This window comes from Poecilia reticulata, chromosome 9, assembly GCF_904066995.2.
Source record: "Poecilia reticulata chromosome 9, P_reticulata-male-v2, whole genome shotgun sequence".
In the NCBI taxonomy this organism is placed as follows: domain Eukaryota; kingdom Metazoa; phylum Chordata; class Actinopteri; order Cyprinodontiformes; family Poeciliidae; genus Poecilia; species Poecilia reticulata.
In genome coordinates this window covers 11,970,193-11,982,919 of record NC_088838.1, presented here as the reverse complement: position 1 = coordinate 11,982,919, position 12,727 = coordinate 11,970,193, and the positions used below count along the sequence as shown (strand labels likewise).

The 12,727-nt window shown below is 45.1% G+C and overlaps 1 protein-coding gene across 2 annotated transcripts in view; it reads left to right on the top strand.

Annotated features, from left to right (window-relative positions):
• Nucleotides 1-12,727, top strand: part of igsf9b (immunoglobulin superfamily, member 9b) — a 32,288-nt gene that overhangs the window by 18,087 nt on the left and 1,474 nt on the right. Inside the window, exons 4-21 of one of the 2 annotated variants that reach the window (XM_008419110.3) lie at nt 2,934-3,080; nt 4,202-4,353; nt 4,436-4,553; nt 4,792-4,933; nt 5,277-5,422; nt 5,516-5,658; nt 5,749-5,889; nt 6,364-6,480; nt 6,567-6,717; nt 6,804-6,915; nt 7,004-7,179; nt 7,271-7,509; nt 7,594-7,678; nt 7,779-7,949; nt 8,447-8,483; nt 8,591-11,875; nt 12,020-12,189; nt 12,369-12,550. In XM_008419110.3, the coding sequence (XP_008417332.1) occupies nt 2,934-3,080; nt 4,202-4,353; nt 4,436-4,553; nt 4,792-4,933; nt 5,277-5,422; nt 5,516-5,658; nt 5,749-5,889; nt 6,364-6,480; nt 6,567-6,717; nt 6,804-6,915; nt 7,004-7,179; nt 7,271-7,509; nt 7,594-7,678; nt 7,779-7,949; nt 8,447-8,483; nt 8,591-11,875; nt 12,020-12,189; nt 12,369-12,538 (5,702 nt within the window). In that variant the 3' untranslated portion in view covers nt 12,539-12,550. The remainder of the gene's footprint in view (nt 1-2,933; nt 3,081-4,201; nt 4,354-4,435; nt 4,554-4,791; nt 4,934-5,276; nt 5,423-5,515; nt 5,659-5,748; nt 5,890-6,363; nt 6,481-6,566; nt 6,718-6,803; nt 6,916-7,003; nt 7,180-7,270; nt 7,510-7,593; nt 7,679-7,778; nt 7,950-8,446; nt 8,484-8,590; nt 11,876-12,019; nt 12,190-12,368; nt 12,551-12,727) is intronic. The other variant, XM_008419111.3, reaches the window with a different exon arrangement.

Sequence of the window (12,727 nt, the reverse complement as noted above, 5' to 3'; positions counted from 1 at the left end):
AATTAGCTGTTCTACGAAGGCCTCAGAGGTTTGTTCGGGAACATTAGTGAACAAACAGCATCATGAAGAAACACAGAAGCTCTGAAGCAGAGCTGCGTAAATCCACAAAAATCTTCCAGCAGGACAGTTAATGATCATGAAATGCACACAATCTATGTGGTTGTGGAAGTTTGTCAGGAAGAAAACCACTGATGAAAGAAATCGTAAACAAGTAATGTTTGCGGTTTTCCACAAGCCACAGCGCTTCAGATTTGATTCAGTTAGGTGGAGCAAAAAAAAAAAAAAAAGGATTCCTGGAAGAAAAGTTATTGCTAGGGTTAGAAGTTTGCTTTTCAATCTTACTGAGCCTGAGGTACTTTGCAAAAAAGGAATTTGCAAAAATTTTTTAGATATTCAAAAAGAGTTAGTTGAGACATAAATCAACAAACCTGAATCTGTAATGGCGGTGATTCTACAAAGAATTTTCCCTGAAGAGAAATTCACATCACTCTTTTTTTCAGCTTTATTTGTAAATGAGACAATAAAAGCCACAAATCATTCTCCTTCCTCTTCTCAATTATAAACGAATTTGTGTCAGTTTTGCAAATTACATGTATATTTTTTTATATAAAAAAAAAGTGAAAAAGTTTATGTGTAATGAGCATCTTAGCAATGCATTTATTTGATTTTGCTCGGATGTGATTTTGCAAAACGCACAGTCGGCCTAACCTGCAAACTGCAGGAAGGAGAGAACGGGTCGGTGGGAACTCCTTCACGTTTCCGTGTTTACTTTCAAACTGCTCTGGCAGCGTCTGGTAGGAGCATCGTGTGTGTTTTCCCCCCTGCCCGCATCCTCCAGTCATTTAAAGCCCTCAGATTGAAGGGCAAAAAAAAAAAAAAAAAAGAGTTCATTGAGAGACAGAATAAAAGGAGGGGGTGTACCCTGAAAGCCAGGCTGCAGTCACCAGGCAACTAGCATATCAAGTTTCAAAGCTTGACAAGGAGTTGTAAGAAGTACAGAGGGGAGCGGAGGAAGCGGGTGCATTGGGTGTGTGTGGTAGAAACGCTCACGCACGGTCCATCTGTGTCTGCACTTTCGCTCACACAAATGCAGTTGTGCATCTGCCATGCTTCTTCTTGTTCGTTTCTATCCTTTGCCCCACCAATGAACAAAACAAGTGACTCATTTCTCCCATGCATTGTCTTAGATTTACATTTTTAGCCCAGCACTCCTGAATCCAAAATAAAAATGAGTCACATACATTTTTTTTTTTCCTTCATCGAAGTTCTTTAATAAAACACATTCAAGAATTTCTGGCTTGCTAACTGTAGCTCTCCGCTAAGCCGCCCAAACCCTAAATGACAGGACACCGTCTTCATCTGTCATCTTGCATATCATTTTAACCATCGCTGCAGTGATTCATGTGTTTGCACTCCACCTCAGGGCCACTGACTTCTCATCATCTGAGCTGGAGTCGGGAGACTTGGCCAACAATGTTAAAGCTCAATCACTTTCACTGCGGTGCACAATGGCTACATAAATTCATTATGCATGAATGTTACTGGAAAGCACTCGGATTTATTTTAAACCAACTGGAGTCGGTGTTGTAAGAGATATTACAAAATTTCTTGGACTTAATTATTATTAGTGTCGTTTGCTTAATGAAGAGGTATATAACACTGTAGGAAATTAATAAAGTTCCCTCTCGAGATAGGTCGCTTGCATCCTCCCAGCCTACCTTGACTTTTGGGCTGAAGCCAGGGAATGAGGGAGTGAAGGATTGTTCATTGTTATATGAGGAGGTTTGGTTTCTTGTAAAACTTTTAGTCGAGACAACCCTCTTGGAAATGACTCACATTTCTGAGCGCATTTCTGGGTCAAAGAAGACATAAGAAAACCAATCCCCACTGCTTTGCGGTCTTATCTCTTCTTTTGTCATTATGCAACTCCAGACTTCTTAGGATTTTCATTGGGATTCTATTTAAACCCAGATTTGTAATTGAAATGAATGTAAAAAGTGTGGCATGCTTTGCGGATGGGAAGATGGATCATCTCAATAAAGTCACAGTCCTGGAAGGAAACCTGTTAGAGACGGCTAAAGACGGAGGAAGAAAGTTCAAGCAGCCAGAGCTGCAGTAGATCAAAGCTTAATGAATATGTTACAGTGGTTTCACTCACTGAGTCTCACTGAGGAAGATTTCAGTGTCCAGATGTGCAAAGCTGACAGAAACGGTCCCAAAAGCACCTGCAGCAGAAATTGCAGGGCAACGTCTTTTTTTTTTCTTTTTACAAAAATTAACTCAGATGCCAAAGATTGATTTAAAAAGCCTTTTTAAAAAATTATTTCCTTCCACTTCATAGTTAATCATTACTTTGTGTTGGTTTGTCACGTAAAACCGCAATGAAATGCTGGTTCTAACCTGACTAAATGAGTTACTTTTGCAAGGTGCCTGTGTATGTTTTTTTTTTTTTTTTTTTTTTTTTTTTCCTGGTCAAAACTTTGACTGCTTTTCATCAACAGCAAAATATTTCCATGCCTCTCCCTGGAAAATACAGCATCCAACTCCCAACTGTGCACTTGTAGGTTCCTGGGGCCTGAATGACATCGAGGAAAGATTGATCTTGGTTTTGAGCATCATGGGGACTAAAAATATTAATGATTTAATTTGCTCATCTGTTTTTCAAGATGTCTGCTGCTTTCATAAATCTTAACTATGTCATTTGTTATTTTCTATAAACTAGAACAATTCATCAGAGTCTCTCTCTGCATGTGGATCCGCCTGCTTGCAGAAGGTCCATGACTTTGACACTGGCCTTTCTGACAATGGGTGGCTGTGTCCTCTGCATGAAAAGCCCTCTTCCTGCATATGCTGACGTTGCCTGTCTGCCTTTGTGCGTCTGTTAATCTTTTTTTTCCCTCTTTGCCTTTCGACCCTCACCCTTCCTCCCACAGGGCGTGTGTCTCTGACCCGCGGCGCCTCCCTGCTGGTAGAACGGCTGACCCTGGAGGACGAGGGCTGGTTCGAGTGTCGCATCCTTCTACTGGACAGCAAAACCGACAACTTTCAAAATGGCACATGGACCTTTCTCTCCATCACAGGTGCAGCACTGCAGGGTGTTGGGAACGCGGGAGCTGCTTCCCTCGTCGCTCGTCGCTGGTTTAGACTTTATTTAGAACGTCTGCAGCATGGGGTCTGGCTATATTCTGATGGCCCTGGCAGAAGGGAAATTGCTGAACATTTATTGCAATGCGTCAAAGCATGCACACTGGGGATCGCACCTTGTTTTTATTTGCCATGAAGAGCTGACCAACGCTTGTGAGGTTTGTCGCTGAAGATTAAGGTTAAATGCTCAAAGCCTTTGACTCACATGCTTCTTAACTCTAAGTCTCACTCACACACGCACACGCTGGTTAAGCTGAAGCAGAGTTATGTCACTCAGAGTGTGAGGTAGAGGTTTGATATGATGATGCTGCAGTTGATGAACGCCATCTGTTTGCTGCAGGACACATTTTTGGGTTCACAGCAGCAGTTCTTAGATACTGCATATGATATTGAATATCGTATTATGTCCATATCTGAGAGTTAATTGAATAATATTGGAATTTAATGTGATGGCGCGTAGTGTTAATGGAAGGAAAATGAATGTGTGGTTTTCAAGATATTTACAAAAATAATAGAAGTGCGACGTACATTTGTGTTTACATGTAGATTTCAGCCTGTTAGTGTATTGAATCCACTATCTGGTCTATTCAAAATGGATCAACTTAAATACAGAGAAATCCTGGAAGAAAATGTGTTAGAATGTGCAAAAGTCTTGAGGCATGGTTAGAAGATCATTTTCAGCAGGAAAACGACCCTAAAAACAAGCAGTCGGAGCTGTTAGATCCAAACATGTTAATGTGTTAGAATGGCCTAGTCAAAGTGAAGACCAAAGTCTTTAGGGAAACTAAAGACTATCATGAAACTATCATGTGAAATTCTTTAGGGACACCCCCCCCAAAATATAAGCGTAACATTTTGAAAACCATGTGTCGTTTTCTTCCAGTTCACTTTCAGATTTACCTTATGTTGAATTATAACACAAAATTCCTATTGAGTCGCGGTGGTAACATGAAAAATGTGAAATGGTCCTTTAGAGCAAGGCGTTGTATATGTATTGATACCTAATTTGATCATGTGAGTGAAAATCGCCCCCTCTGTGTTTGTGTCTTTGCTCTAGCTCCTCCTGTGTTCATCAAGACGCCGCCGACTTTTGTGGAGGTTCTGCTCGGAGACTCGTTGACCCTTAGCTGCGGAGCCCACGGCAACCCCCGGCCAACGGTCGTCTGGCACAAAGATGAGAGCCTGATTGAGAAACATGAAAAAATAAAAGTGAGTCGCGTCAACAGACGACCCTGCAGGGTTTTAAATAAATACTCACGCAATGTGTGTTTCATTATCGCTCACTTCTTAGGTGCTCAACGGCACTCTGTCTCTTGCCACTGTCACAAGAAATGTTTCTGGAGTGTACAAATGCCACGTGTCCAACACAGAGGGGAATCTGACCCATTACACGGAGCTGCAGGTTCAAGGTGACTGTTGAACGATCCGTCATCAAACCCTAACCCTATCTAATATCAAGGAATCGTTGTCACATTTGCATGAGAACATTCAGCTTTTTGTTTCTTATCAGTTCATCTCCTGGAGAAAAACCATTTGGTAGTTATATGCTTGTGTATACCGCCACCTACAGGTCATTCTGTGAAATATAGGTGGCTTAAAACTGACCAGAAGTAATTACTGATCTGTTCATTGCGATTTTTGTTAAAGGTCCACCGATCATCATCATCTCCCCTGAGGACACGACGCTCAATATGTCCCAGGATGCTGTTCTGCAGTGCCAGGCAGACGCTTACCCTTCAAACCTGACCTACGAGTGGCTGAAGCAAGGACAGAACGTTTATCACATCGAGTGAGTCCATTGCTGTAAAAAAAATATATACATATCAAGACGCACGGCACGGAGGGAAATATCACACGTGGTGTTCTTATCTACTCGAAAAGTTGCAGGTGTAAATATTTCCGAAGCACGCTGGTAATGCGATAAGTTTTAATTGGATTGTTTGCGAGATAATTATATCATGTGATCATGAACAAGCTGAGACAAAGAAGATTGCCGTTTAGATTAACGTACCATCTTCTAAATCTTGCACATCCGTTTAGTAGAAGTCGTTGCTTTCCGTGTGTGTTTCTTTCATTTCTGTTTCTTTAATACACCGTTTTATCATAAACTGCACCACGTTTCGTGTCTTTAGGTCCCTCAGGTCCAGAGTGAAGATTCTGGTGGATGGAACTCTTCTGATTCCTAATCTCATCCCAGAAGATGCTGGAAACTACACTTGTATCCCTACTAATGGAATACTGACTCCTCCCTCGGCTTCTGCCCATCTGAAAGTGAAACGTTAGTGTCTCACCGTCTCATTCTTTGTGGCTTTGCTGTGTTTTACAGCAATTTTTTTAATTCAATTATTTTATGTTTTTTTTTATTTTTTAGATCCGGCACGCGTTGGAAGAATGCTGCGTGAAACTTATTTGCCGGCAGGAATGGAGGGGGTGATCTTCTGCCCTGTGCAGGCTGACCCGCCTGTGCTGTATGTCAACTGGACCAAAGACGGGAATGAGCTGAATCTTGACAATGTAAATGTTAGCACTTGTTTTACAATCTGTGCTAATTTGGCTCTCAAAGTCGCTTTAGAGTTAATATTTTTTTGTCTTTTACTTGTTTAGTTCCCGGGTTGGATGGTGAACTCAGAGGGCTCTGTGTTTATAGCGACAGCCAATGACAACGCTGTAGGCATGTACACCTGCACGCCTTACAACAGCTACGGCACAATGGGCCAGTCTGAGCCCACCAAAGTTATTTTGCAGGTAAAGTTCCCTTTTTCAGACTCGCAGTGCCTTTAAAAAGTACCAAAACCCCTTGACCTTTTCCTCATTTTGTGACTTTGCAACTACAAGTTTCCGTGTGTTTTTTTGGGGGGGATTTTATTTGAGAACGACACAAAGCTGTGCAGAATTGTAAAAGTAAAAAGAAAGTATTCACACTGAATATTATGAAATTTAAACTCAGACCTTGAAGCAATGCTTTGTGTGACCAACTTTCCATTCAATTACGGCTTTTAGTCATTTGGGTTATCTGTGTATCTGTGAGTAGACATTTTCAAGTCTTGCCAAGCCACAGATTCTTTATTAGGGTTTAGATTTGGCCTTTGCTTGGACCAAAACTATCACTAACATTGTGATTCTTAAACCTCTTACAACAAGTACCTCTCTGGGTCTTAAATATAAAAATATTAAAATGTATTTAGACGTGCAGAAGTCAAAAGAGTGTGGCTTTTCCAGGACCCGCCATCATTTCGAGTTCCCCCTCTGCCAGAGTATCTCCAGGAAGTCGGCCGAGAGTTGATCATCCCCTGTGAAGCCAGTGGCGATCCTGCTCCAAATGTAACCTGGAGCAAGGTACGAAAACAAATTCTGCTTTTTCTGGAGCCTTGGCCATGTCTGATGAATCCCTTACATGAACTTCCCGATGCTCTTCCCGACAGATTGGCCCTAGTCCTCGCTCTCCGTACGCGGTGCTTTCTAACGGATCCCTCTTGCTGCAGCCGCTGAGCAAAGATCACCATGGCGGCTGGGAGTGTTTGGCCACCAATCGTGTGGCGACTGTCAGTGCAGGCACTGTAGTCTTTGCACTTGGTGAGTGCATCGGCATTATCTGTAACGGATATATGACGTGTGCATTGTTAGTGGTATAGATTTAAAACTGTCTGTCTGTTGCTCAGGCACCAGTCCTCATGCTGTGTCCTCGGTGACCGTAACCACAGAGATGAACCAGGTCAACGTGTCCTGGGTCCCAGGTTTTGACGGTGGATTTACCCAGAAATTTACTGTGTGGTCAGTATTATAAAACACACCCAGGATAAAACATTTTCTGCTGTCAACAACTGAAACTATTTACATACTTTGATTTTATCCTTTAAAGGGTCAAGCAGACATCCAGGGGGAAGCACGAATGGGCGTCTTTGCCTGTGCCGACATCCAAAAACTACCTGCTTGTGACTGGGTTACTCGCAGGCACTGGCTACCAGTTCAGCGTCCTACCTCAGAATAAACTCGGCTCAGGACCTTTTAGTGAAATCGTATCAATACGGACAAAAGGTTCGTTCCTTTGGTTTGCCTTCCTTTCAGTCTTCTAGCGTCATTTTGCTTTTAGAAAGAGATCACCTATGAACACTTATTGTCCTTTTAGCTGTGCCAACAGAGCTACCTAAAACCGCCACGGGTCTCCCAGCCCTTGAACCTCCCACGCTGCTGTCAGCTAACCGGACCGGGCGAGGCGTTCTCTTGCGGTGGCAGCCTCCCGAGGCTCCTCTCTCCCCACTGACTGGTTTTGTCCTCCAGGCCCGCAGAGATCAGGGCCAGTGGGTCATCATTGGCAGCAACATACATGCCAATCAGAGCGAAGTACTTGTGCAAGGACTGCTAAGGGTAATAGTTTTTCTTTTTTACTAGTAATAAAACAAACTGTTTGGGAGAATATTTGTTAAATAGTCCAATCTGTCTCTCACTCAGGACTCCTTGTATGATTTGAGGCTGATGTCACGCAGCGACAAAGTCCTGAGTGTACCGAGCGAGTCTGTGAGTGTTTCCACAACTGGTACGTTTTTGTTCTTGATTATGATTGAAAGTGACATAAATATTACTGGATATTTAACTACATTTGTTAAGTTAAATTATCGACTTTGGTTTGATTGCAGGAATGGAAATTTACCCACTTCGTCCGAGTTTCTTAGAAGTCATCCCTGAACCGCTGATGGCTGGTGTGATAGGGGGAGCGTGCTTTCTGCTTCTTGCAATCGTCCTCTCGTTGGTGACGGCGTGCTACATGAGCAACAGGAGACGGCAGAGACGCAGAAAGAGGAGACAAGGTAAAACATACACGTGAAAATGTGTTAAAGAGAAAGATCTTTCACAACACAGCTAAGATGCAGCCAAAAGTTGCTGAAGAGTGATGAGTGACTGGCTTTGAGCAACAAACTGAGGCGTCATTGCATCGCACAATGTCCACTACAAGGCAAAGGTAGCAAAATCTGGTGCTCAGATGTGAGTTAACAAAGTGAAGATTAGATTTATTTGATAATGTATCAAATCAGCTGATAAGTAGGGTAAGCTGATCTTCCTGTTGTTTTAATAAACAGTTGTTTATACTGGGTTTTTGATGTGCTTACTTGTATTGAGGTTGTGACTCAGAACACTATTTTGTCTGAAAATTATGCTCTATTTGCTCAAAGGGCTTTAAAGTGCTCATTTTATGCTCTTTTTGCGTTTCATGGCTCTAAACTTTTGTCCCTAAAGTTTTGTTCTTTGCACAATGAAATATGTAACAAAAATATTTTTTCTCCTGCATTTTTTTTTTTTCATTTAGATCTGCCAGCTGCCTTTCAGAAGAGCACATCTCAAGAGTAAGTGTCTGGATAAGGTTGATGCACATTTCCTTAAATTTTCTCTTTCTAAAATGTTATAGTCTCCATCCCTAATGTTTGAAGCTGTTCTTCTCTGTTTTCTTCAGCACGCGATCACCTTCACGCAGCCCGGACAGTGTCCTGAAGTTTAAATTATGTCCGCCTCTTCCCTTCTTTCCCAACTCCTCGTCATCACAATCTGATCGCTCTTCGTTTGACAAAGGCAGCCGCGGGGAATACCACGATCAGCGGAAACAGCTTTTGTCCAACTCATCTCCTCCGCCTCACTACACGCTCTTTGAGAGTCATCTAGGTTCGCAGGCGCCTTCGCCGACTGCTCTGGAGTCCATTTCCCGAGGTCCAGACGGACGCTTCATTGTTCAGCCGCTGCCGGAAGGTTCAAGTCCTTCCAATAAAAATATAAAGAAGGATGTCCTTCAAGTTAATGGAAGTGTTCACGGGTCAGGGAGCAACAGGACGTCAATCAGGGACTCTCCAAAATCAAGCATTTTGAGCTCAGAGAAGGACGAGAGGAAGGACTCTCCGCTTACGGTGGATGTGCCAGAGTTAAGCAGACCTCCCGCATCCCCTGGCAGGGTACGAGCCATGGCAAGAAACTTCTCCCGACATGGCTGCTTTTACTCTGATGACGAACAAGGCTCAGAGACTCTTTTAGAAAGAGCCAGTTTTTACTCTGATAGCAGTGAAAGAAAGCCCAGCGATTCCCTGCGTAGGTGTCGGATGCGGGGCAACACTGAAGACCTGTTCTCCAGTTTGGGAAGGAGAACGAGGCTGCTGGAAAGAGACAGACTCCATCATGGAGGCTACCAACCAATGGAAAGCCACCTGACCGACAACAGCACCCTGGTCTCCCAGCTAGAGAGTGAGCTGGAGAGGGACAGCGTTAACAAGTGTGTCCAATTGGCAAAGGAGAGGGAAGAAATTGAGAGGGAGCTGAAGAATTTTGCAACGGATCAAAGGCATCGCAGTCGAGTGAGGGACGCACCCTCTCGGTGTAGTACAACAGAACATCCTCAAAGGGATGAGACCGAGTCAGTGGAAGAACCTGTGTGGAAACCTCAAGAAGTTACAATCAGACAGAAGTACAGGCCCACTAGTGTGACAAGTCGGGTTTCTGACTATAGGAGAGCGTGCTACTTTGGCAACACTAGCAGTCCGCTGGACAGGCTCCCCACGTCTCGCATGCAGTGGGACATTAGCCCCGTCACATCTGTCACTAGCCTCATCCCTGTTCAGACTCCTCGTGAGACTACGTCGCTTATCTCATCTAGAGAAGCCACGGAGGAGTCTCTTGCTTTAGATTCATCAAGCTCGCCGGTCACCCAGAATACGTCACTACCCATGCTCTCCCGTGATGTCACGCTAGATAAAGCTAAGTCATCAAATCTTCAGAAAAACAAGGAGGTGTGTACCAAGTCTGGCACCGAGCAGAACATAGTGGAGGAGACACAAGAGTTAGGTGTTGTTTCTAAATCAAGGAGTCCATTAGCTTCTCAACTACGGGATTTGCCCAACACAGTGAGACCTGAAAGTTCAGATTCTGTACAGCATAACCAGACTGAGAGAACTGCAGATATAGGTCACAAAACTACGAGGGACCCCACTCCTTGTAGTTCTTCAACCTTGCTGTACGATCACCATAAAGTAGGAGCTAAGTCCAAAGACAGAGATACTCAGGACCACGATGACCAGCACGTTTCAGGGTTTTACTCCGACTTAGAGAAGGAAAGTGTCCGAACACGCTCCAGGAGAAGTGACAAGTGTCTCTTCCCTGACAGTCCTAGTCCCATATCAACCTTAACTCTTGTTGAAGAGGTCGAGAGTGACCAGTCTCAGTTTTCAGTCCCCAGAATGTCCGACTCCTTCAAGGCCAAGCCTGCAGCACCGTCCCCTAAAATGTCCCCACACCAGACAAGTGCAATCCTTGAATACCTGAGTCTTCCAGGTTTCATTGAAATGAGCGTGGATGAGCCTGTGGAAGAGGGTCAGGTGACCGATGTCACCGCAAAACCAACACCCAAGGAAGAATCGGTTGTGGCAAAACCTGATGTAGTTCCTAGAAACTGGGAGGTTCATGTTCAGGAAAACCCACAAACTCTGTCAAGTCAGAAACAAGGCAATCCCCTAGGCTCTGCAGACTCTAGCTTTGATGCTTATAAAACACAAGGAAATAGACGTTCTCCTCAAGTGACAGCCAGAGTGAGATTTCCTGATGACCCAAGGCCATCCTCATTGGGCCCAGAAAAAACAAGCAAGGAGCTCTATGACGAGAAAACAAGAATTCGAGCAGGAAATACTTGCACCGGCAGACCTGAATCCAGACTTGGGTCCAGGTCGGCTCATACATTGTTCAGTGCAGCTAAGGGCATGGCAGACATTGTATCAAAGCATTCTCAGAGTTGTGCAGACAGTGATGAGTTTTTGTTAGAGCAGCCCCAAAGACAAGCTTCTCAGGGAAGCAGGACTAATAAAATAGTGTCTCGAATAACTCAAGCCCCTGTGCCATTTCTGAAAAAATCCTTAAGCCTTGGTCCCTGTAGGACTCTCTCTGGTGTGGCTCAGCCGCGCCCTTACCTTAAAAAATCCATTAGCTTAGGCTCTCAGAGGTGGGAGCACTTTGAAAGCCCAAGACGGTATGTTTCTGAGAAATGTTACTGGGACGAGTTCCCAAACCCGGATGTGAGGGTGAAGTCCTACAGTCTGGGCCGCACGCCGCCTTCCCTCCCCAGACCAGGACCCTGCTGGAGAGAATACATCCCACTCCGGCGTCCCAGCATGGGGAGCTTAGAGAGGCCCCACCACACACAGAGGTCTTTAGCTAGTCCTTCCTACCTCACTCCTTTGTACCCACCCAGACAAACCTCAATGTCCCCAATGCTTGAGCCCGCAGATCCACGACGCCAAGCTGCCATTTTCCCTGAGTCCTCCAGATGGTCCCCCTCTTTTCAAGACACGCTGAGGTCTGTCCAGCATCAGTTTATCCCTATGCCGACCTCTAACCCTCTACCATACTACCAGCACTGGCCGGATCCCAGAGGGGAAGGCTTGAGACACTCGGACTCCAGAAGGGGCCCTCCAAGGTCCTACTTGCCCCGGGGCATCAGCTGGCCTTCGCCTTATTACTCCGCCTTCCCACCCAGGGAAGGAGATGGCTACAGATACCCAGACAGGATGATAGGGAGGAGCGGAGATGCCGAGTTCAGGGACGGTGGCAGGGCCAGTTATGCCAGTCAGAGCAGCGGTAGAGGCAGCGCCGGCCTCTTTAGGCAGTCCCTGTCCGTCACTCCCACCCTGCTCAGCTCCCCAGAAACCACAGAGGAACAAGAACGCCACAGAGCTGAGATGGAGCTGGCCGAGAGGAGAGTGAAAAGGTGAAAGACCGCCACCATCTGGAACGACTGACGATGTGGAGCATCCTCTCCTCAGATGGATTCATTTACTGTTGCCAAAATGACACTTATCGTGAGACGTCTGTGTTTTTCTGTTTTCTGACCACTTTTTGTGCATCTCATTAGAAGGAACACGTCAGTAGATGAAAGTTACGAGTGGGACTCGGCCGATGCCTGTTTGGACTCCGAGGTCCTGGAGGCCACCAGGTCTGGCCAGCGTCGAGCTGGTTTCCAGAGAGGCAGGAGAGAGACGGGATCTGACCAGACTGGTGGCCTCCGGGATCAGCGACAGACAGGTGATTATTTCATTTACGTTTGAATTTGGTTTATTGTTGCATGTATGACTATTATTAGTGAGCTTAATGTAACAGTGCTGCATGTGTTCACCTTGTTGTGCCAGTGCTATGATTTTTTTGTTAGTTCATCCCATGACATTTCCATCCATGCCTCTCCTGTGCCTGATGCCCCCCCCCAGGCCCACCTCCCCCTGTCATCCCTCCTCGCTCGCTCAGTGAGGCACGCTTCAAAGCCCTCCGCCTGGAGTACCAAGAGTACAGGCGGGCTCAGGGATCCGCCTGTACCCGGGAACCCTGCTTCCACCCCAGCCATGATTCGGACTCTGACTCCAGCTCAGCGCTGCTCTAGCAGCTGAACTCGGTCCGTTACTCTGCCTGATCCTCAAACCTTTTTTTTCCCCTCATTTTTCCTCCTGTCACTGCTCACCTGCTTAATTCCTTTTGCTGCCTGCATGTGGTAGTTATAGTGTAAAAGTATTCACACCCCATGAATATTTTCATGTTTTGTCACATTACAAAGACCTGTGGGAGTTTTAAT